The sequence below is a fragment of the Mauremys mutica genome, chromosome 3 (genome assembly GCF_020497125.1).
Source record: "Mauremys mutica isolate MM-2020 ecotype Southern chromosome 3, ASM2049712v1, whole genome shotgun sequence".
Lineage (NCBI taxonomy): Eukaryota > Metazoa > Chordata > Testudines > Geoemydidae > Mauremys > Mauremys mutica.
The window spans coordinates 210,164,690-210,189,383 of record NC_059074.1 but is presented as its reverse complement, the minus strand read 5'-3'; the positions used below and the strand labels follow the sequence as shown (position 1 = coordinate 210,189,383).

General features: G+C 50.3%; 1 protein-coding gene across 6 annotated transcripts in view; it reads left to right on the top strand.

Annotated features, from left to right (window-relative positions):
- The window catches only part of NINL (ninein like), a 52,314-nt gene that overhangs the window by 23,754 nt on the left and 3,866 nt on the right, over positions 1–24,694 (top strand). For 3 of the 6 annotated variants that reach the window (XM_045009023.1, XM_045009021.1, XM_045009024.1), the window contains 16 exons: positions 110–277; positions 1,360–1,496; positions 1,709–1,849; positions 3,256–3,430; positions 5,938–6,048; positions 7,117–7,206; positions 8,986–8,994; positions 10,062–10,194; positions 13,915–13,980; positions 15,312–15,421; positions 17,010–17,356; positions 18,827–18,922; positions 19,656–19,725; positions 21,276–21,560; positions 22,189–22,302; positions 23,540–23,752. In XM_045009023.1, coding sequence (XP_044864958.1) covers positions 110–277; positions 1,360–1,496; positions 1,709–1,849; positions 3,256–3,430; positions 5,938–6,048; positions 7,117–7,206; positions 8,986–8,994; positions 10,062–10,194; positions 13,915–13,980; positions 15,312–15,421; positions 17,010–17,356; positions 18,827–18,922; positions 19,656–19,725; positions 21,276–21,560; positions 22,189–22,302; positions 23,540–23,752 — 2,265 coding nt within the window. The remainder of the gene's footprint in view (positions 1–109; positions 278–1,359; positions 1,497–1,708; positions 1,850–3,255; positions 3,431–5,937; positions 6,049–7,116; positions 7,207–8,985; positions 8,995–10,061; positions 10,195–13,914; positions 13,981–15,311; positions 15,422–17,009; positions 17,357–18,826; positions 18,923–19,655; positions 19,726–21,275; positions 21,561–22,188; positions 22,303–23,539; positions 23,753–24,694) is intronic. The other 3 variants (XM_045009025.1, XM_045009022.1, XM_045009026.1) reach the window with 3 other exon arrangements.

The window sequence follows — 24,694 nt, the reverse complement described above, 5'->3', positions numbered from 1 at the left end:
TCTTCTCCAGTATTTATTACATGCCAGGAGTCTGCTTGCAGGACTGAAGCATGTGTTCTTGATGCCTCAAAATGCCTTGCTCGGCTGACTTATCTCAGTTGATTTCCAGGCTTCCGAGGAGAATGGGCTTAGAATTGCTACTCCGCCGTTACTATCTAGCTACACATGTCTGCATCCCTTCTCCTGCATCGACGACGGCAGTGGCTTTGCGAGTCCTGCGCATATCCTCTCCATCTGGGCCCAGGAAGGAGTTGAAAACTGCAAGGAGATTCTCAAGGTTTTACACGTTACTTTATTGATTGATTTTAGAATTGCTTTTCTGGTGTTACTGCGAGCCCTCTGGGTTCCTGCTTACGGGGAATGGAGGGGGGTGGCAGATGCCAGATTTGCACTGGGGATTTCTATCATCTGTAGCCAAGGGGTAAATATCGGAGCGCTTCCTTATGATGGGCTGCCAGCCTCGGAACCGAGGGGCACTGTCTGTACTCAGGGGCATATACCATTTGTTGAGATGTAATTCCTTGTTCTCGGTCCTATATCACTATCCCTGTCGCACTCCAACAGAGAGACAAGTAATTCAGCTTGAAGCGTTACCACAGGAGTCACTGCTATTGGTGTCTCTTGTCTTGTACTTAGATTGTCAGCATCTTGGGACACGGACTGTCGCTTTGTTTTGTGTTTGTACAGCACTTGGCGCAGGGGGTCCTGGTCCGTGCCCATGGCTTCTAGCCGCAAGCACCAGACAACTAATGTAGTAGCAGGAATAAAGATGTGCAAAGCTCTCTTTTGTTCCCTTGTCCAGTTGCTCATGATTTGCTGAAATGTGGGCAGCCATTGTCTGGTTTTAGGACTGTCTGTTGTGGGCTGTGATCTGTTCCGCATCGCATATTTCTGGTGTTTCCTTTAGCGACCTGACGATGGTTGGGGTTGTGAACGACAGCGACCTCCTGCTGCTGATCATGTTCTGAATAAACATCAGCCTTTGTCGGGTTCATGCTGTGGAGGCCAGGTCCCGGCGTCTACAGGGCTGGCTTCATGAGCCAGTGATCTAGTGCACAGCAAGTGCTCCTCAGTAAATGTTCTCTGTCAGACTGCTCTGCAGTATCTGCTGTGTGCACGTAGGAGAGGAAGGGTTGCTCAGTGGTTAGCGTGCTAACCCGGGACTTGAGAGAGCCGATTCCCTTCTATCCTGCAGACTGTGTGTGTGACCCAGGGCAAGTCACTTAGCGTCTCTGCTCTCCATCGGGAAGTGCTATTTCGGGTTGCGAGGTGCTCAGATGCTCCGGTAATGTGGGGGGCAGGGGGCAGTTGTGTACCTGAGAGAGAGAACTTCAGGGGGCTGTTCCTGGGTTTTTGCAGAGTCTGGATTTCAGCCTGGAGGAGAAAGTGAGCCTGGCGGAGCTGGCCGTGGCCTTTGACAACGAGCTGATGGTTTTCAAGAGTGGAGTCCAGCATGCAGCCTTCGCTTCCTACAAACACGAGCTGCACTACCTAGAGTAAGGCGGCTGCTCTTCCCTGTCCTGTTTGGCGGGAGGTCTCTGTACTAGAGCCGACAAAGGCTCTTCTTTGTTTTGGTCTCGGGCGAGGCGAGACATGTGCCAGACATAACTGTGTGTGGGCACTCGTGGGGTCCCCTGTGGGGGTGCTTCTCTCCGGACGCCGGGAAGCCCGTTGTCGTGCTGTCAGCATCATCTGCCTGTCCTTGCAGGGCCCAGGTGGAGCAGGTCTCCAGGGAGCGAGACAAGGCAAGGCTGGACTTGGAGAAGGCAGAGAAACGAAACCTGCAGCTCGTTAAGGAAGTGGATGATCATCACGTGGCCATGGAGCACCACCACGAGAGCAAACTCAAGTATGGGAGAGCAACCTGGGTACCTGGGTACAATATCTCCTGTGGATTGCTACGCAGACAGCCAGACTCTCTGCTGGTGTGAACCGGGTGCAGCTCCACTGATCCACTCACTTCAGCGGAGCATTGCCTGTTTACACCAGGTGTGGGTCTGGTGCTCACTGATTTCAGCATTAGCAAGTAACGTGCATGTCTTACGGCATGCATGGTGTGCAGCCCCGTTGGGAAGTCTTGCACTGCCATTAGGCTACGAAGATTTGAACAAGTTCCTAGCAATGTGACTGATATTGACCAAAAACTCACAAGAGTTTGAGCACTTCCCCTTTATAGACTTTAAGGCCAGAAGGGACAATCATGATCATCTATTCTGACTTTCTGCACATTGCAGGCCACAGAACCTCGCCCATGCACTCCTGTAATAGACCCATAACCTCTGGCTGCGTTACTGAAGTCCTCAAATCATGTTTTAAAGACTTCAAGTTACAGAGAATCCACCATTTACTCTAGTTTAAACCTACAAGTGACCCATGCCCCATGGTGCAGAGGAAGGTGAAAACCCCCCAGGGTCTCTGCCAATGTGACCTGGGGGAAATTCCTTCCCAACCCCAAATATGGTGATCAGTGACCCTGAGCAGGTGGCTGAGACCCAGCAGCCAGACACCTTTGGTATTTGAAGGGAAATGTAGGTATATTAACTCCTGTACCAGAGTGAGTGCCCTGGCTGAGGGGGAGCAGAAGTGATGCTCTAATAACGCTTTAATTGTTTTTTGTTTTTTTTAAACTTGAAAATAAAATTCGACTCATTTTCTCATTGTCCATGTAGCTAGCCATTGTCTTCCTGTCCTGTTTTTTATTTATATATTTATTATAGTGTGTGTGTGTGTGTGTGTGTGTACACCCCACCCCACACACACACTGCCCAGAGCACTTTCACACGTGTTTTGGAGATGGTTATTCGTGGATGAGAGCAGGGGGAAGTGGCCATTTGAGATACAAGATGCGGGTTTGGATAAGGGGCTGGCCTAGGACCCAGGGGCTCAGGGATCAGTTCCCAGCTCTGCCCCACACTCCGTGTGCCCTGGGATGATTCTCTGTTTCAGAAGAGACGCTTTAGTCCAACCCAAGTTATTGGGTTCAGTGTCAGGTAACTGAGTGAGGGCCTCTGGCCTGTGCACTACAGGACGTCCGCCTAGATGACCTAATTGTCCCTTCTGGCCTTAAAATCTATGACAGTGCTGAGGGTGGGACTTGCCACAGCACCTATGTGACTTGGGAGCACAAGTGCATTGAAAGCCCAAGAGAATTATGCTCCCACATCATGTAAGAGCCTTTGAAAAATCTCCGTGTTCAGTCCCTTGGCCATGATGGCTTTCTGCTGGACACTGAGCAGTGACGCTTGTCTCTTGCAGAGATCTGGAGCAAGACTATCAAGGAAAGCTGAGCATTATTAAATCTGACGTGGAGACAGACAGAGCACTGCTCTTGCTACAAGTGACCGATCAGCACACCAAACTGGAAGTGGATATAAAACTCCTCCAAGGCGAAAAGGCCAGCCTGAGGGAGAAGCTGACCTTAGCAGTACAGGTGAAGCAATCGCCTTGGGGAGCCTGCTGCTGCAAGGGGGTGCCAGATGGGCAGCCTGTGCTGTTCCTGCCGGATTAGCCAGAGAGGCCAGGAGCCAGGCTAACATGGAAAACCCTCCTGTCTGAGCTCAGCCTTTTTGCTGGCGCTTGGGGAACTGTAACCTTGTTAAATAGGACAGGGGAGGTAGAAACGCACACACAGCAACAAGCTCATATCACCTAGAAACAAACCCCTCCCCCCGAAACAGAACACTGCACACACACCTCCCTCCTGGGGAGAGAACGAGAGGGGCGAGCCACACGTGACAGATGTTCTCCATGTATAAGAACCCATAGAGAACAGACTAGTGTTTAAAAGCAGAAAATCACGTGGCTTTTCTTTCTCACGTCTCCTGAGCAGGGTCTTACACTAGGCCTGCCCTCCCCTGAAAACCATTACGGGAAGGTTATAGAACAGAAATGCCCTATGGGTTTTCCCATACAGTTAGCAGCTCTTTCCAAAGGACAAGCGACCACCACACCATGTGGCTGTGCTGGGCCATGCTGACAGGGCCGTGTTTTATGGGCAGGAGCATGCTCCAGAAGAATTGCCCAAACTGGCTAGCTGCATTATGGATTGATATAGCTGACATTTGATGGGGAGTGCATCTGGAAAGAAATCCCCCCACCTGGCCCCACAGAAATGCCAGAATTTCCCATGGAACAGAAATTCCGGCTCCCGAACAACTCTCGTGGCGAGTGAACTTTCAGGGGGCTTGGTCCTTTGCGGGCAGCTGTGTCGGAAGGGTTGAGGGAAAACTGGGCTTTATAATGAAGGCTATGTTTTAGTCATGGGTATTTTTAGTAAAAGTCATGGACAGGTCACAGGCTGTAAACAAAAAATCATGGGCCCGTGACCTGTCCATGACTTTTACTAAAAATACCTGCCCTGACTAAAACGTGGGCAGGGGGGTGTGGGTGCTCTAGGGGCACGGGGGCAGTCTGGGGGTGCTGCGGGTGCTGCAGGAGGTGGCCAGGGACCCCTGCTGGTGCTGGCGGGGTGGGGGCCACAGCGCACAGCCCTGGACCCCCCCGGTGCTGGGGGCAAGGGGGGCCAGGCCGTGGCATGTGGGCAGCGTGTGGTATGGAGACTCCCCACCCCTCTGCTGCCCAGGAGCTGCAGGGAGGCCATGCCAGTGAGAGCCGGGGAGCCCCCCCACCCCAAAGTAAGTGCCCTCCCATACTCCCCAACCCCTTGCCCCTAGCTCTAAGTCCCCTCCCACACACCCAAACTGCTGCTGCTGGCCCAGGGGCTGCTTGGCTCGGGCAGCCCCTGAGCCAGCACCAACCGCCTCAGAAATCACGGAATCTGTGACCTCCATGACAGACTCGCAGCCTTATTTATAACAGGGCGCTGGCGTCAGCCTTAATTCTGCACTGGGTGCCCCTGTTCTGCAATACAGAGCACGACTGTTGCTGATCATGATGTTCCGACTCTGACAGACGATGTTCAACATTCTCATCACCCCCCTGCTTGTCGTGCATTCGGTGAAGCGACCCAGCTTTATTTAACAGTTGTCGGGCAACATGGGTGGCCTTCGCCTTTCTGCACCAGTGTCACTCTGGTTTGCTATAGAGACTTGTGCTGCTCTTTCGTAGACCCCGATCCTGCAAGCTGCTATGCACGTGCATGGACTGTGCTTCACTGAAGTCACTGGGGCAGGTCTCCGGTGCAGGGGTCTGCCTGTGTGGGACAGCTTGCAAAATCTGGGCCTAACGTCTTTGTACTCCTTTAACAACATCCTTTTAGCAGCAGAGCCAGTTAAAGCGGTCCAGTGCCCTTGCTTGGGCGCAGTCATACTGTGATAAGCCCCTTCCAGCACCGTCCACATTAGGGGGCTGCACTGCTTTAACTATTTCAGTCTAAACAGAGAATAACTAAAGTGGCACAAAGTCTGTGTGTTGACCAGGCCTCTGTCCTGTGTGTGGAATCAGTAACTACGGGTTACGGACTCTTTCAGAGACCGCCCCCATCACTGTCGTATTCTAGCGACTGTCACGGGTGGTTCGTTCTCTCCTCCTCTCGCCAGGGGAGAATTGTATGGGGCCTGCTGGGGCTGGTTCCTGCTGTGGGGAGGAGGGAGAGAACCAGCATGTCCTGTCTGAGGCTACACTGTGAGCTAGGGCTGTGTCTCCCCTCTCCCTGAGCTGACGCAAGCGTCAATAGCTGCATAGCTGCGATAGCATTGGTAGGGAGACACAGTGGAGCCACCCCATGTGCAAACCCACCTGAACCACTCCCTGTGCCACTGCTATTTCTATGTACAGGAGCTCGATGGAGCTAGCACACGAGCAGGGTATGCCTGGCTCATAGGGCAGAAACCACCTCCTCCCTAAATGTGAGCTGCACTGGAGTAAGCTGTGCCGTCAGTTAAAGGTGTCCCACAAGGAAGGTGCATGGCGCAGGCATCCTCTAAACACCAGCATTACCAGGCATTAAACAAAGCTCCCTTTCCTCCCTATTTAAAGGAAAACAGGAGGTTACAGAGCGAGGTTACGGAAGTAGTTGAAAAGCTGTCGGAGTCTGAGAAACGGGTGTCAAAGCTGCAGAAGGAGCTGGACTTCATGTTGAAAGACAAGGTAACATTCACTTCTTCAAACATAGCTTTTTCTAGAGCTGGTCAAAAAATGCCTATCTTTTTAGGGGGGAAATTCAGAAAATGTTTCCTTTTTCCAGAACCCCCCTCTCCCACCTCACCAAAATGTTCACTTTTTTGTAATGAAAAACTGAAATTTTTGGCTTTCAAAAATGTTCTTGGGTTTTTTTTTTCTCTTTTTAAATGGAGTTTTCAGAAAGGCAAAACTTTGTACAGATTTTTTTTTTTTTTTTTGGTCCAAAAACCAGAAAATTTCTACCAAACTGAAACCTTCCTGTGGAAAATTTTAATTTTGGTCACAAAAATAATTTGAGCTCTAACCTTTCCCTCTGTCATTGAGATTGATACAGTAAGGTGGGCAGGGCTTGAAAAATGGACCTGAGGCCTATTAGGCAGTGTGAAAATGTCTGTCAAGCCACACCCCCTGCAACTTAATGCTCTACCCTGAGTCATGACCTGTTTGTGTTTCTATATTTTCTTTCCTATCTCAGATCATGGTGGATCTTTCCCTTTCATGTTTTCCGCCTGTCTCCTCTTTCCTTGCTCTCCCTTCCTCTCTCTCCCCTGTTGTGTGCTCTGCCGCCATCTGTTTTCTGACTTCATTCTTCTCTCATTCCCTGCTCCCCTCCACCCAAAATGGCTCACTCTTCTCTCCCCCCCCCAGTCTCTCCCTGGCACCCAGGGCTCAGAAACCCTACCCAGGCGCCTGGGAGACAGACAACTAAACCCAGTAGCCAAAGGCTGATACAAAATATGGACTCCCTGGCATCCTGTGGAAATAGCCCGGTGACCAGCCAGCCACCCTCGCTGGGCTTCTGCTGTTAGTGGGAGCTGCTGGCTGCTCCACTTTCTCAAAAATCAGGTCACTCTGGGCCTGGTCACTGAAGTTGCTGGGAATCTTTCCGTCAACTCTGCAACAGGCTCTTATGTAGCTGCCTAAATATTGACTTTTAGGAACTTACCTTTAGGCCGTGTAGCAGGGTCGGGGGGGTTAATTCCTTCTTTTCCCGTGTGTAATGCATTTCTGGGGCGCTCTCTCTCCGTGTTGTAGCTGGGCATGGTGGATCCGCACAGCACAGAGCTGCTCCATCAGGAAGAACGCTTTGCAGAGATCATCAAAGAATACGAGCTGCAGAGTCGGGTATGTACGGGCAGCTTTGTTCAAGAAGGCTGTTATGATGACAGTGGGCTCCTTCCCCGGTCTGGTGAAATGCCCCATGCACTCCACGTCCCTGGTAGGGCTGGGGGAGTTGTGACGGAGCAGTCCTGGTTCAGAGGTGGTGGAACTGACATGCAGGCTCTGCCTCATCTTGGCAGAACCCAGCTGGGGAATATTTTGGAGGGCTCCCACACTAGCCCAACTGGGTGACTCGCGCTTCATGGCAGTTCAACACAAGGGTCTTTCAACCCTCTCTGTTCTGGGTGCATCTTGGGGTGCTTGGGATCATCACCCCCAATTTTAAATCCTCTTCTTCCCAGGCTCCCCTGCTCAAGCTGTGGCTTCTGTACCCTAGTTCAGTACTGCAGCTACATGCGGGGGGGTAACATTTTTCAGAAGCGCCTAAGCTCCATTTCCAGCATAGACGGTGGCACGCAGGAGCCTACGTCTCACTGGAAGTCAGTGGCACTCGGGCGCTGACCTCACTGAAATGTATTTGAAAACTTCCCCCGTGTCCTCAGCCACGTCCTGGTCACTAGAGTATGCAAATAAGTATTGGCGCACACCCCCTTCGCAGTGCAAAGGGAGCGGCCCTGCATAGCCCTGAGCGATGAGCACTGAGGCTTAGAATAGCATCTGGCCTCCCGGGTGGCAGCACGTTCTGTGGTCTGCAGAACCCTGGACCAGCCCCTACATTTTACTTGATCCCACTGTCGGTAAAGCTGATAAAACCCGAATGGAGCAAAAACTTGAGGGTAGGTTTTTATAAAACGCCCCCAGTGTCACTAATGATTTCCTGAGAAGGGCTGGCGTGCCCTAAAGATCCCTCAGGCTAGCTGCAAGCTCATCAGATACCATGGTGATGGGCATGATAGACGAACCTAGGTGCATAGTTAAATTGATCCCTGGGAGCACAGGTTTTCCGAGGGGTGTCTTTTGTGTTTCAAGAAACATAACTTTGTTCAAAGCCTTTTTTTTTTAAAAAAAGAAACAAGAATCTATTGAGAAGTATCTGCCGTGTATGCCAGAATTTCATTCCTTTCTTTGTTCACTGGGTGTCTTAAGGGGCTTGCTGTAGCAAGACAATGTGCCCTGGTGCATAGAGCACAGGGCTGGTACTCAGACCTGAGTTCTGTTCCCAGCTCTGCCATTGGCCTGCTGGGTGACCTTGGGCAAGTCACTTTGTCTCCCTGTGCCTTGGTTTCCCCAAATGGGGACCGTGCTCCTGACCTCCTTTGTGAAGAATGTGCTATGAGAGTTACTGGTGAAAAGCAGTAGATAGGAGCTAGGTACAGTTATTGTATTAGATCGAGAGTTTATTTCTCCCCCTCCTCGGGTCTAGAGTGAGCCCTTGCTCAAAGCCCTTTGTGTGGGGCAGTCCCCAAGAGGAGCCAGAGAGAGTCACGATTCCTGCCCAGCACCCCTTCGCTCCCCGGGAGTGACTTCCTGCAGCCCTCTCCTCCATGCAGTGCAATTCCCCTGCCTCCTGCGGAAGGCCCACGGGGACAGCAGAGTGCTGCGCCCCCCTTAGTCTGGGCTGGGTCCTGGGGCCACCATCTAGCCCTGTTTGTAAACTGAGCCGTGGCTGTAGAAATCCAGGGGCTGTTCTTATAGACCATCAAATGATGTCACCTCCCAACTGCCGGTGCAGCTGTTACTGCTCCGTGTAATTGTTGTTAGACAGGATGTTATCAACTCACCTCTTTCTGTTTTTCTTTCCCCAAATCTCACAAAACCCCAACTCCCCCAATTCGGTGCTAGAGGGTGAAGGTGAGCACTCCTACCTTGCGCATGCATGATTCAGGCATTCGTGTTGTGACTTTCACCTCCTGCATGGTCTCTTGGCACGGCCTGAAATCTTGGGTGTTTACAAGCATCGTTCTCTCAAATGCTTGAGCTTACGTTGTTAACTGACTCATGTATTTTGTATAGCGTGACTCAGTCTTTGTAACTGGTTTTCTCTGTGTGCACTTTGAACATGCCAGACGTCTGCGCTTCATGTAGACGTGTCACCAGTTTTCCTGTTCCAAAATGCTAACTGTGTAGATTGCAGTGTTGATGTAGCCGTGTTGGTCCCAGGATATTAGCGAGACAAGGTGAGGGAGGTAATACCTTGTATTGGACCAACTTCTGTTGGTCAGAGAGCCGAGCTTGCACAGAGCTGTTCTTCAGTAGACTGTCGTCTAAACAACCTTGGTGATACCACCTAGTACAAGGCACAAGGCAGCAAAAGCACTTAGCACATGCTTCGTTTTAAGCAGGCGCTTACACCCATCCCTGTTGAGCAAAGCATTTACACATGGGCTTAAGTCCCACCCACGTTACAGTAGAAGGTAAGCGGGTACTTAATTTGTTCTCAGTGTGACTTCCATGCACTGCGACAGGAGAGAGGCTCTGTTTTCACTGCAGAGTCAGCTCGAGCTAGGACGCTCATGCTACTCCTCTAGAGTTGTCCGAATTCCGTCAAGAGCCGGCCACCATGTGAAATAACACCCACTGGTTCTGCACTTGCTTGTGTGAACTTGGAACGGGGGTGCAAGATTCCTGCATCTGGATTGGCTATCACCTGCCTGATTGACAGATGAAGGGGGTTTGCCCATTGGTCCATACTGGTGTCTCCATATTACAGAGATCAATTAATGATATGACATACGCGTGTGTGCACCCACCTCCTGTCCCAGGCTGGCTGACCTAGGGCCCGACTGCGGGAGTGGGGGAACACCCACCGTTTCCACACTCCCCACCTCGATAGCTGAGGGCACTCGGCGCTTCTGGAGCAGTGCTGTGGCTGGTCTGTGTCGGTGAGGTTTGAATGAGAGCTGCTGTGTGCCTTGCAGGAATTACGGGATAAAAACGATGAGCTACAGATCGAGCTGGAAAAGCTGCGTTCCCAGCTGCAGGAGAGCCAGTACCGCAGGGCCTGGCGTAAAATGAAGGAGAATAAGCCGGGAGGAAGACTGCTACCTGCTGGTAACATTGCTGAATTGCAGGGGGGTGGGGGGGAGATAGGACACATTATCGTACATAAACTCTGCTCAGACAGCAAAGGGTCCATGAAGATCAGCATTATGCTGAAATTGCCCCTTAGTTCAGCATGTTACACTTGAACCTTGCAACACACGTGGCATATAAAATCACTCTGTTTCCTGGCCCTATGGCTGAGTATCAGATAAGCTACAGTGTTCCCACTAGAACAAGCTGAGGAGATTGAGATTTGCAGGGCTGACCGAGAGACTCCATTGAAACAATCAGGAGTTGTGTGGCTAAATCCCTCTGTTGGCTTTGAAAATCTCAGCTGTACGCCATTTCTCTGACTGTCAGAGCACGAGCCAGGCTCATGGGGCTACTTCCACAAGCACTTTGCACAGAGACCTGCAGGTTCAGATGATGCTGTGCTGGAGGATCGGGCACGTAGCTAGTGAAAGTTTGCTTACAGGGGTATAATACTTCAAGGTATGTCTGTACTGCAGTCACAGGGCTGCAATCACAGTGACTGTAGCACTCAAGCAGACATACCCAAGCGAGCTAGTTCAGGTCTGAGAGCGGAAGTGAGCATGGACTAGTGGCCTGAATAATTACCCCACGGATCTGGGCTGCTTGCTGCGGCTTCACTGCTCTGGTAGCACCACTAGCTGAACTGATGCCAGCTCAGGGATGTCTGTGTGAGCTGCACTCACCCCCTGCACTGGCCACATAGACACAGCCTCTGGCTGCGACGCAGTGGGGGATGGACCATTCCAGGTAGGATTGTACACTGGGTTTTTTTGCTGTGCAGCGAGTTTGGCAGATTGGACTAAAATTCCTTCAGAAGTTTGTTTTTAAAAATAAACCCTTTTCTTAATGAAATGATGCATTTCACTGAATGCCTCCTTTCCCGTCCCCTCCCCCACTGCGCCAAAGTTACTCAAACGCGTTAGACGCGTGGTGAATGGGGGAATCTTGCCAGTTAGCGCGGGACGCTTGGAGTGACTCCAGGGGAGCATTCAGCCCTAAGTGTTTGGCTAGCCCTGCCTCAAGCACCTTTGGTGAGTTAGTTCATGGTCTGATGGCCCTCGCTGTCAGAGGAGTCTCTCTTGTCCAGAGGAGCTGGAACTAGGGGTGATGGGGGGCCTGCCGCACCCCCTGGCTTGAAGTAGTTTCCATCATATCCAGGGTTTACAGTTTGGTTCAATGGCTCTCAGCACCCCCACTATACACATTGTTCCAGCCCCCTGCTCTCGTCTTTAATCCTTGTTAGTTTCAGGGTTCGGGGGCTTCAGATAAGCCCCGTATTTACTTGCGTGAAAACAGATCAGATGCTGTTAATCTTAGTTTGTTTCTAAGGTTAAGAGCTGCCAAATCTGGGGTGGGTGGGGAACGTGGAGTCTAATCTCTGTGGCAGTGCTCAGCATGGCGCAGATGCCGATAGCAGAGTGTTAGAAACCCCTAACAGCGGTCTCCGTTCTGAGGTCAGACCCGTTCTGTGGAGAAGGGCGAATTCCAAGTATGGTCCAGGGGCTAGGCTATGAGGCTGGGCCATGGCAGGACTCCAGTGTCATCGGGAGCTCTGGACTGAGAGCCAGCGGCACGTGTGGCCCTTAGGGAGTACCTGGAGCTTTCTGTCGCGGATGACTTGGTTGATACCTGATTGTCACGCCCAGCACCACCCAGGGGAAGAAATCCTCACTTCAGGCTGGGGTGGTTTCTGCCCCTTGAGTCTCTTCTTCCCTTCTCCGTGTCTGTCCTTCTTGTCTGTGTGTCTCTCCACGTTTCTCCCTTGGCATTTCCTTCCCTGCGTTGAGTCCCTATGTGCACTCCCACCCAATCCCCTTGTGACATTACCCAGAGTGCAATCTGAACAGCTGTCTCCCCTCAATTCTCCAGCCTGGGGTGCCTTTTTACACTGCTTCGCTGGGAGAGCAGCCACTCCTGGCCCGCTCGCACCCAGCCTCCAGCATGTACATTACTCCCAGCCGAATTACATCAGAGCTCCGGCCAGCCACTCATGAATTACATTACAGGGCGACACCAGCAAACTCCCAGTCTCAGGCTTTCCCCCAGAAATGTGTGTCTTGTACTGCCCAGCTCTCTACTGGACAACACCAGCTGATGGAAAGTCCGTCATTTTATTAATAAAAAATGATATGCACCAGCCCTGTTACCTCAAATGGAGTGTTCCAAACACTTCAGTCCAAACACAAAACAATAACACAAGTTTATTAACTACAGAAGATTAGATTTTAAGTGATTACAAATAATGAGGCATAAAAATCAGAATTGGTTACAAAGAATTAAAAAGTAAAACACAAACACCTAATTTAACACGCTAAGTGATTTCAAAGCAAAAGTCTCTCTCGCCACATGTTCTAGCAGTCTGACTGGCTGAATTCCTTTCTGCCAGGATCCCTCCGCAGTCCAATGCTGCTTCCTTTGTCCTTCAAGTGCTGTCGATGCTGTGAATAGAGATGAAGGGAGAGGTGATCTGGGGTTTCTGTTCCCTGTTCTTTATACTTTTTCCTCTTCTTTGAGAATCATTTCCAGCTGGGGTTCAGGAGTCAGAAAGTCTGTGGGAACCTCCAGCTGTTTCTTTGCCAAGATGTAAATTTCTCACTCTCACCCTTTTTCCTGCCAAAGCATGGCCACTTAACCAGATGATGGTCCATTTGATTTCACTGACACCTGGCTAAGGCATCAGTTTGCCTTTTGTCTATAAGGAACTGGTTTCTGTCTGCTTCCCCAGGTTTGGAATACATCTTAATAACATCAGACAGTAGAATCTTATAACTTTGCATACAATGTTGCCACACATATTTGACCAGGACAACAATGATCAGCAAATCATGAGTTTTCAAATGATACCTTACAAGGCATAGTTTGAACAAAATTTATCATACCCTTAAAAAAGGGGTGAACATAGGGTACAGCCTGTCACATCCAGCCACTAAAACAATGAGTAATTAAATAGTTAATAATGACATTTTAAATGTCACCACTGGCCTTTAGAACTGACACTTTGCTGAGATTTAATAGGGAGCCAAGGAAGTCACACCTCACAGCCATGGTTTCAGGCTGCATGCAGATTCAGGCGGACAGCGCTGCCTTGGTTGTATCTGGAGCGTTTTTTCGGCAGCCAAGCAGGCTGGAGACTCTTGGTTAACGACAGCTAGGATTCTGCATGATCTGGATGCACCAAGTGGGCCATGTAAATCCATCAAGTAGGTTGGATGTTGGACTCCTGAGCTCTAGAGGCATGTACAGGCACCACTTGTATGTCTTCCTTTTGTTACACTGAGTCATCAGAAAAAATAACAAGGGATCCTCGTGGCACCTTAGAGACTAACACATTTATTTGGGTATAAGCTTTCGTAGGCTAATACCCACGTCATCAGATGCATGGAGTGAAAAATACAGTAAGAAGAATATATATTATAGCACATGAAAAGATGGGAGTTGCCTTACCAAGTGGGGGGGGTCAGTGCTAACGAACCAATTCAATTAAGGTGGAAGGGCCTATTCTCAATAGTTGACAAGAAGGGGTGAATACCAAGGGAGGGGAAGTTACTTTTGTAGTGCTAAGGAGGCCAGTGCAGTCTAGGCGGCCCATTTCCAGCAGTTGACAAAGTGTGAGTATCAGCAGAGAGAAAATTGCTTTTTGTAGTGAGTCGTCAGAGACGCTTAATAACTCTGTCCTTTCTTCCCCTTGCCTTGAAGACGAGACCCAGAGAGGAGATCAGTCCCTTTTGGCGAGCCGGCGTCTATCTGCTGCAGGCAAAGCCGGTAAGAGAGCAGTCAGCAGCTGTATGTGCACATACGCACACCTGGGTTTCTCTAAAGAGGGCTGTGATCGTGCCTGGTGTTTACATGGAGTGTAAACCCATTGAACTGGTGCTACATTTCTGCACCTACGTGTTTCCAATGGAACTCTGTCTCCTTAAGTAATGTCTGCAGCGTTCCCAAGGAAACCGGCGCGCTCTGAGCTTGGGAGTGGCTTGCATTGTTGGGTGGTTCCTTTTTCTGGAGCCAATTGCCCTGGTTCAGTCTAGCTTCTCCTTGGAAAAGAGACGGGCGGGGGGATTTGGGAGGATGTCTAAGCTGCCATTCATGGTGCTAACTCCCCATATGTCTGGCTACTGACCAGTGGTTTGACAGCATCCCCTGCAACCTCCGTGGCCTTTGGTTGCTGCTTTTGTGGCATAGCTGGGCAGTTCTTCGGAGACTGCTCCTGCTGGAGGTTCCCCTGATCTAGAGCTGTCTGGCTACTCCACATGCAGGTAGGTGGATCCTGCTGGGTCACATTGTACTGCAGCAGCAGGACCGTCCCTGACACCGCCATTATTTTTTCATCCACCACTGATGCTGCATTAGGTGGATCCATTCTCTTGTAGCAGGGGAGCCGTGGCAGCCCCCTGGGGGGACAAGAAGTAGAGAGTTTATACTTGGGCTGATCACCTCCATCACCAGCTCCTCATTCACACCCAGGACAAGCTGTGTATCTAGTTCTTTGTTCTTCGGGGAGCTGTGGGCTGTCAGGTGTTTTGAGCACAGCATGTGACTGAGGATTCTGCTTTGTTGAGCACCCACTAACCCACCACTTTGAAGTTAACATTCGATTTCCTTTGCATATGCAGGTAATCTAGTTACACTGATTTTCATAAGGGAACTGCCAGTCATTCATTATAACAGGGATGGATAAACTGAAGACTAATAATAATAGTTTCCTGCAGTGTCTGACATCTTTGATCTTAAGGTTAATTGAACACTGTCGCATACGTAATGTAAGGCAATTAAAACATGAAAAGGATTTAGCATCTAGAAGCTAATTTGGTTACGTTGGTAAACTTCTAACAGGACTCGGGTACACAGACAAACACATTTAGCATCTACCCTTGATTTCTGTTACTAAAAAGGAATGGGTTAGTGATGCTCGTCAGTACATCTTTTTGATATTCACACACAAGTGAGTTGTCCTGCTTACAATTGCAATGCTCCTTGTTAAGCTGTTATGGGTCCGATGCAGGTTGGCTGGTTTGCCAGTGTAATCGTGGAGTGCAGAGCCATCTTCAGTTCTGCACTTGTGGAACCGTTTCAAAAAGCTGTTTTCTTTTCAGGCGTCCTTTTTTTAGAAGCCGGTGCCTGTGCAGTGAGTATAGAAACCGAGCTCATGATAGAGCAGCTGAAAGAGCAACTTCAGGACCTGAAAATACAACTGGAAACCAAGGTGATGAGGGAAGAGGGGCTCTGGGGGAACTTACAAACGCTGTGGCAGAGCAGTGTGGTGATTTCCTGTTTCCTGTCTGCATTTGGGTGACTCGGTGCTCTTCAGCTTTGCCCCACAGCTCTCCTAGAGGGAACGGAGCTCTTGATTCATGTGTGGTTAAGATGGGGGACCTGGGGAGTACAGCCTCAGCCTTGTTGCTCCCTGGGGTCCCTGTGTTATAGGAAGGTGGGGCTGGAGAGATGGGGCTTCATATGCCCAGACTCTGTGCCCCCTGTGCTGCTCCTGCATCTGTGCTTGTCCTCTCAGATCTGGGCCATGATGGTTCTCTAGGGGGTGCTGGCTCTGTTTGTGATGGTACCAGGGAGTAGTCCGTGTGCCTTCCCGCACACATCCCAGGGGTACACAGGAAGGGCGGCACACTACATGGACGTCTTGGCTGGCAGCAGGAGTTGAAGCCACAGCTGGCTGTGTGGCTTAGGAAAGACTTGTAAAGGGTTTTGTTCATTTGCAAGGGCATGTTCTGTTGCACCAGCCAGCCCAGAGGAAACGCCTGCAGATTGGACATGCTTTATCCAAGAGACAGTAACAAACACAGCTCCTTGTTGTTTCTTTCCTCTGGGGTTCAAGAGGGATTCCAGGCGTGGTTCTTGCACTCTGCGAGGGTTCTAGATTCTCTGCCCTGTGTCACGCCCCTAGTCCTACTCGCTGTAAAAGAGGGATTGGTTCCCATGCGTTTGGAAGGAGAAGTAGCAAAAGAATTCTGTGAACCCCTCCATGCTTGCCAGAGTCACGGCTCCAATTCACAGCTATTCAGACTCTATTGGACTCATTTTCAGTGTTTCCAACGGGATCATTGCCTTGTGGGCTCCTGCTGGGCCTGTTGAGCTGCTGAAGAAGGCACACACACGCTATAGTGCTGTCCTCATCTTGGGCGTGCTGGTGATAAATAGGAACAAGATTTTTCAAAGGAATTTAGGGAGACTTGGATGCCCGATTTCTATTGATGCTCATGGGAGCTGTGAGTCTAAATCCCTTGGGCAGCTTTGTAAATCAGCTTTGGTGTCTTGTCTCAGATCAGGTGTATTTCGCTGACCTCGGTGGGCTTTGGGGTCAGGCCCATAGTGAGTAATAAGGAAGGTCGTGCTTGGCTCCTGTGTGGATGCTCATGGGGTGGAAGGTGCTCAGTTCCTCCTTACCCGTGTGACTCCACGGAGGGGCAGGCACATGCTTCCCTGGCTGTGAAGATGTCAGAATTATTCTAAAAGCAAGAATACAGCTCTGCTTTCATTGTAACCCCCGAATAAACCCTATTGCCTTATGTCGTCCACTAGCTTTAATAGAAACACTGCAGGATTCCTCCAGGAGAGATTTTTAAATCAGAAGGGGCCATTGTGGATCATTTAATCTGACCTCCTGGATATCGCAGGCAATGCATTAGAATGTTTTAACCTAGGTTAAAGGAGGCCAGAGATCTTTGCAAACACTTCCTGTTCAAGCTGTGATGCTATAAATGTATGGTTCCTAGCAGAGTGCAGGAAAGTGTGTTCAGGACTGCCTCGCTAACACAGAACTATTTTTCCTCTTGCAGGTAAATTACTATGAGAGGGAAATTGAGTTAATGAAAAGGAACTTTGAGAAGGAAAGGAAGGACATTGAGCAAGGCTTTAAGATGGAGATCAGCGAGTTAGAAGAGCAGAAAGGTGACCTGGAAGAGCTCAAAGTGAAATACCAAGAGGTAATTGATGGCTTGAAAGACCAGCTCCAGAAATCCACTCCCAGTCAGGAACTTGAGAAGAGGTTTGAGAAGGAGAGGTCAGAAATGGAACAATACTATGCCAAAGAGATTTGCAACCTGGGACAGCGGCTGGCTCAGGAAAGAGACAAGCTGGAAGAAGAAATGAAGATGCAGCACAAGAATGAGCTACAGTTAATGAGGTCTGACACCCTTTTCTTTCTGGAGCGCGAGTGCATAATCGTACAAGCAATTGGGAATGGATCCTAGCTCAGTTCTGCTCTCTGCTGTTCAAGCTCGTGTAGTAGAGCAAGTTTATGGGATTGCAAGAGGTGGGGCATTACGCGTTTGGCTCGGAGAGGTTTCCTGATTTTTGCAAGCAAGTCAGGACAGTGTAGCAGTCTGTAGATCTAGTTCAAAGCAAGAAGTCTCTGCTCACTTTATGTGAGCATTTCAATGTCTAGGCTCTTGGAAGGTTTCCCTGACACTGATGGTTCTCCCTGATGAATGCAGAATGTCTAGTATGTCCAGACGCGGAGGGACATGAACGAGTTCAGCTCTCACCAGCATCTTCATTCTTGCTGCTTCAGCAAACCTGCCTGCCCTTAGACTGATCTACAGGCCGCAAAAGTGGGTTTCATTTCTCTTAATTGGCCAACCAAGGAATTGAGGGGCGTGTAGAAGAGGAAAGTAAGGGCTTTGTTCCTCAAGTCGGTCTCCTACCTGCCCCCAACCAGGCTGCTCTTCATTAGCTGCCAATTTGTTTTGCACGACAGCTTATTCTTTGCACGTACATGTAACAAAGTGTGTGTGTGTGGGTGGGTGGAGACTCTCATGCTGCTTAAATGGAATCAGTTGTGAAAAATCCAGGAGCCATTGTCTGCCCCTCTGCTGGTTCATCTGTCCTCTCCCATCACTCCCCACCTCCATCCCAGGCTTTGCTCATACCTCTTGCTCTGCTGGTCCCTGTCTTCCCACATTCTGCACGGCTCCTTGTCTGGAATAGACTCCAGGCTCTGGAGTGGGGCGTGTGCAGGATTTGGTGTAAAAGAACAGACCAGCAAAGCCTGAGTTGGGCAACTGGCGGTGAAGGATGGTCTGGGATTAAAGAGTGTGAGTGGCACCTACTCTCATGCCTGGCTTGGGTGAGCGTAGGTCGGTTGCTTCAAACTCCCTGTGTTGTGATCTCCCCAAATGGCGACTGTTTAATATTTGCATTATAATAAAGTAGGCGTGGCAAGCCGGTCAGTTGACCAGTTATATAATATCAATTGACCACCTATATTGGAGCCCACTCAAGTATTCCAGCAAAAATGCCTGGAGGTAGGCGGCGGCCTTCCTTTCTGATGGCCCATGGTGCTGTTCTTTCATTTATTAGAGCTACATTTCATTGGTTTTTGCATTTTTCTGAGTTATAACAACTCAGGTACGTCCCCTTTGATTGAACAGTAATTAGACATAAGTATCGATCCAAGGCTAAGCTTATTGGAGGCTTTTTGTTACTGTGCTAAAAAATTACTGCTCTAAAATATTTGACCATTATTTGGCCAGTCAAACAGCCAATTATTTTTGGACTGGTCAAATGCCCAACCCTACTGTCGATGCCTGGTGCCTCGGTGGGACAGACACGCAGGCTGCTACAAGTCCCTGAATAACAGTTTCTTTGTGTGCAGAATGGAGCTGCACAGGGTCTTGGAAGATAACGCTTTGCTGAGAAATAAACTTGGGAGATTTCAGGAGGATGTGGAAGAGGCAAGTAATAATCAAAGGTAAGAAAAGAGCCCACTAACATTCAGCAGTTTGCCAAAGATGTTTGTCTGAGTTCCTTAAAAGTGAAAGCCTCTGTCAGAAATGGAACATCCCTGAGCCTGTTGTCTGAACTGGAATCCACCAGAAACTGATAATTCAGTGCAAAAAAACCTAATGGGATGCAAGACAGCAATTCAGATCTGGCTTCGAGAGGCTGCTTTGAGCTCCGCGTTTCAGTTGCTGTCTGGTTGTGAAGTCAGCTTGGTCATTGACCTCTGCAGAGTGCCATGGGGCAGAGTGTGGGGTTGGAGAGAATTGGTGATGCTGCTTCTGGCCCAACCTGATCTTCTGGGAAAGATCTGACCAGCTTGAAACATGGGCAGCTGGCTGCAGGCTCTCTGAGCAAAGAACGCAAAGCCAAGTGTGAGACATGACTTTTGGGTGCTCAACTTGATTCCCTGACTTTCAGAAGGCAGCTGCTTGGCACCCTCTGAAAATCAGGTCCTTTTAAGATGTGTCCAGCTGGGCACCTAAAATCACTAGTCAGGTTTGAAAGTCTTGGCCTAAATTGCTAGCGCAATGTTACGTTGTTAGCCCTGGGCTAACGCTGGCATGATTACTCAGACTAGAATAACCATTCTCTTTCTTTTCATCTAAACCAGTGTTGTCATGGTGTTCATTCTGTGCCAGGGAAGGTACTTCTACAAAAAGAGGTCCATGCTTTGCAATGATATGTGTTTCCCCTTCCAATAGGAAACAAATTGATGAATTGCAAAGAGAGAAGGAGATGGCGCTATCTGAGACAGAAGAGTTAAATCAATTGGTAAGAACCTACGAATGCTAAATGGCACTTAATTAGCCCTTCTGCTTAAGGATTTAGCGAGGCAAAGAGGGGCAGAGAAGGAACATCCTGTGTATAACATGCAAGAGGTTTTGAGCAAACACTTGGATCTGTGCATTAATGAACTTGTCACAGGACTCGCCCTGCTGACAGTTTCGAAGCAGGCTTTGGGGTTTAGGACAGCCAGGTCCCACTTATTTTAATGGGAATCAAGCACCCAAGTCCTTTAGGCAACTTTGAGCATTTCAGGAGAGCTGGATGGGAAATGTTTTTCATGTCTCAAATCTTTTAAAGTGTGTGAAATTTCTTCCCCTCTCAAATAGGGATGAAAAGTCAGTCTCTAGTACCAGTGAGCCAATAAAGACATTGTCTGAAATATTTCATTTAGATTTCAACCTTTTACTCTTTTGTAACCTTGTTCAGCCTAATTAGCTTACATTTGGAATTGAAAAGTCATTTCCAATGGAAAACTGGATTATTTTTCATTTAACAAATGTCAGAAGGAAACATTTTGGCAACTATGACTTTTTTCAGTGTTCTCTGAGTCAAATGACATTGGAGGAGCATGGTGAACATAAACGAGTCAGGAGCAAGGGCAGGGTTAAGGCTTAACAGATCCGGGCTAGAAGGGGAGTTTTAAACCATTTGAAAGTGGCAATTCGCAACTTTCCAATGGGACGCTCAGGATCTAGCTTTAGTGCTGCTGTGTGCTGAGCTGGAGGCCTTTTAAAATCACAGTGCTGGTAGTTAGAACAATTACGGCCAAGTAATAATTGTGGGTTCACTAGCTGAGGCCCCATAAAAGGAGCTGGATATTCAGAAAGCACTGAACCACCTGCTTTCGAAAAGTCACGTCTCTGCTAACGTGCCTCAAAATGAGGCCCCCAAGATCACTAATCACTTAATATTTTGGCTTGTTTTTTTTTCCCTCTCTCCCTCTGGGACTTGTGGATTCATGGCTAAGATCTTTGGAGATGTAGAGAGAATGATGCGTAATTAGCTGCTAACCAACACTGGAACATGCTCATAGACCAACGTTAGGGGTAAAATACACTGCGTGTTTATTGGGGCTTGTTGAGGTGATTTGAATAGCCTGCTGAGGCACTGTCAGGTGTTCTCTCTAGCTTCTTCGCATCCAAGCATCTGTAATGGCTCCATAGCCAAAATGAGGATTGGGTTTTCAGTTAAGTACGGGGTTTAGATGCCATTGCTGGAGATGAAAACAATGCGCGTTATCCCCAGAATGACCGCCCTTGTCCTAAGGAATTAACTTCCTGCAGAGCTGCTGTGTATGGCTTTTCTTGGGAGAGGGTTGGCCTGCACTCTCTTGACACACTCTCCCACCACACTTTGCCGGGGCGGCCACGTAAACTCCCCGCAGCCAGTGTGTGAATGAGTTGTTGCCATTGCGAAAGGGGCTTGTCTTGGGACACTTTAATTCTGACTGTGTAAAGACACCCAGGTGAATCTGTGTGAATCCATCACCAATGTCCACATCCTCTTCTGTGCATGGCCCCAACTCCCCCCTTCAGAACAAGACATACAAGCAGGAGATCTGCCAGCTAAATGCCAGGACCCTGCAGCTGAATAGCCAGCTGTCAGATCTCAGCCTCCAGAGCGAGACCAGCCACAGTACAATCCAGCTGCTGAACCAGAGACTGGCTGAGACGGTGAGTCAGAAAGAAGAGGAAGCTGCTGTTGCCAAGCAACTGCAAGAGACATCAAGTAAACTGGAGCTGGAGTTTGGTCAGCATCAGTCAGCATGGCAGCAAGAAAGGGAGCTGCTCCACCAGCAGCTCAGGGAGTCCGGAGAGAAGGTGAGCTCTCAGCAGGGTGTTAAATCGACAGCCTGGGCTTAGGTTGTCCTGCGTGGTGTGCAGTACTGAAGCTCCTCCTCTCTGGGGCAGGGGGGGGGGGTGCAGCCTGGCAGTGGTGCGTAGGAAAAGAAGCAAACGGCACTAGTTGGTGATGCCTACCTGGGTCTCTTCGAAAGGGATTTGCAGTGCTACTAGCGAGGGGGGTCTGGCCCGGCCTGGCCACAGCTGCCTAGCTTGCTACAAGCCTAAGGCTGCTCGTGGGGTTAAGTTTGCAATTCCCTACGTGGACACGACACACCCGCGGGCAGTTCGGCCTGTTGTCTCTGGGGCTGGCGAGCAGGGTTGACACAAGCCCCCAGCCTTGGGCTAACTCTGTGCCCATTGCAGTCACTGGGGAGTTTGGTCACTGCTTGGCCAAGGCTGAAGGCTTTAAAATTCCCAGCTGGCAGGTCTGTGAATGACGTTGCACCGTGCCAGGCTGATGGGTGTGCCGCGACGCAGGCACCTTGTGACCACGAGGAGGGCGCGGGGCTTCGTTCACCTCCATGGAACCGAGTGCAGGAACCCAAGAAATAGCCTGGTCTGCGGGGTTCCACGCTAACGGGCGCCCCCACCCTTTGCCTAACAGGTCAGCCAGGTGCAGGAGCTGGAGGTGGAACTGGAACGTGTGACGCAGGAGTGCCAGACACTGCGGCTAATGGCAGCACAGTTCAGGGAGGAGCTGGAGGAAAGCCAGGATCAGGTATGGACTTGATGCAGATGCAGGCTGAGCTAGACGATGGCTGGTCCTTGGCTGCAGGTGGGGAGAGGCCTGGGTGCCAGGAGCTGTAATTGCAGTACCTGCTCCCTGTTAGCAACCCCTGTGGTACAAGCCCCCCCAACGGGGCATAATCCCTGGGTGGGGGGGCGCGCACTGGCTCCTGTTGGCAGGGAACTGCTCCAACTGGGGGGGGGAGGGGTAAGAGACAACCGCCAGGTGTTGGGAGAAGCCCCCCCCGCTGGGGATGAGAATCGGAGGAGATAATGTACAATGTGCAGGCAGCCCCCAACTCCTGGGTGCTCTAGGACGTATGGCTAAACCCCAGAGAGATGGCCGGGGCCCTCAAGGCCGCACGCCCAATAGTTATAACTTGGAGCAGGAAAATGACAAAACCGGCAAACACGGTCACCTGGCACCCTCCTCCCATGTGACGGGTTGCTCTGGGGTGAACTCCCCAGGCACCCATAGCCTTCCACTCCATGGGTATCCTCCAGCCGACTCTGAACCCAGCCCGTCTCAGCTCACAGACAGAGGAACCAGCATCAGTCTCAGAACAGACCAACAAGAGCCCCCTTCTCCAGCCACGGCTCCCAGCGTGCACTGGGCCTCTCCTTAGCATGAATGTAGGTCCTTCCCAGCGTGTCAGGGTCTCAGCTCCCGAGTCACAGGCCTTACACCTGTCACTAATGGTCTCTTGTAGGCAGGCCTGGTGTGTCTGTCACAAGAGCAGAACCGACGACAGGGCAGCTCGCACGGGGCTGGGAGAGAGCCTGCAGCCTGAGTGGCGCGTTTCTGGAGCTGCTCTCAGCCCAAGAGCGGGTAGTTCTGCCAATTAACAACATACAGCGGCACCAGCCACGTCTGACAATGTCGCATTGATGTTCCGTCTTCTTGAGGAAGCCAGTGGCTAATGTCCTCCTGGTTGTCTGTATGTGATCATTGAAATACCCAGTGGGAGTCCCCTGACCAGCCTATCTGGCCTCGGTGACTTCACCCTGCACCATGGCTCAGGCACTAACCTCCGTAGGTTACGCTGCTACCTTACAACAGGAGTAGTCCAGTTCTCATTGCACCAAGGCCCGGAATGATCCTGGAGCCTCTTTCTGCACTCAGCACTGTGTTAGCTGGGAGCACCCCTAAATTCCCAGCCCTTGTGACGCTGGTGCTGTCTTCCTCTCTGAAATGGTGCCTCAGTCTTCATTCTTCTCTTGTGCTGTAGTTATTAGAAGCCAACACAAGACTGAGCCTGACCCAGTCTCAGCACAGGCAGGAGCTGCAGCAGCTAAAGGACCACCTAGCAAGCACAGTCTCCAGGGACTGCCTCGCTCAGCTGCAAAGTAGGTGGGCAGAAGAACAGCGGAAAGTTCAGCAGCTACAAGAAAGCCTCAGCTTCCAGGCCGAGCAGGCGAGCAGGCAACTGGCCGCCTTTCAGGTAAGAAGTGGGTGCGGAGATTTTTCATCAGCTTAGGCAATGTGACCCAATGGAGAGGCCACTGGCCTGGGACTTGAGATCTGGGGTCTGTTCCTGGCTCTTGGGTGACCAGTGCAGGCAAGTCAGTTCCCCGCTCTGTGCCTCAGTTTCCCCCATCTGATGAATGAGGATGATGATACTTCACTGCCTTTGTAAGGTGCTTTGAGATCTGTGGCGAAAAGGGCAATGTAAGAGCTCGGTCGTGGGATGTACCATTAATCTTAGAAATCTAACACAAAGTGCAATCCATTGTGTTAATTCAAACTCCCTGAGTGCAGCAGCCTTTTCATTGCGCTGTGTCCCAAACGCTGGGAAACAAACCTTTGCATTCAGACTGCCCACACTGCTGAGCTTCATCCCGTGGCCAGGAACAGGAGTCGCCGTGGTGAGAGGCCGTACGCCTCTTTGTGTTCAGGGGGGAAAGCCAGAGGCTGTGGAGTCGGGAGGTAGGGCTGGGTGGGATACAGGGCTGACATGTGCCTGGTGACCCCTGCTACTAAGCGGGTGGCCTCAGGGTGTCTCGCTTCAGGCCCAGTTTCAAAATGTTCTCATGAAATCAGACAGCAAAATAAAACTGAAAAGAATGAAAAGCGAGCCCGGCAGATGCTGCCAGCAGTGGAAATCGAACCCAGGAAAACGTCAAAACAGGGCTTCCCAGGTCACAGTCCCTGCCTTTGGGGAAGGAGTCTCCATGCAAAAGCAATTGCTTTTAAAGACATTGCTGTAAAGTTCACCCTGCATCCTTTAAAGGTTTTGTGCTAATCCCTAAGAGCTTCCACATAAAACCCATTCAGTCCCGTCTCTGCCACTTCATTTAACCTTTGGGCTTGTCTACATTTACAAGGCTCCAGTGGAGATGCTCCCTATGCCCGTGGGAGGGCAGGTCCCCTTCCTCCCCAAGAG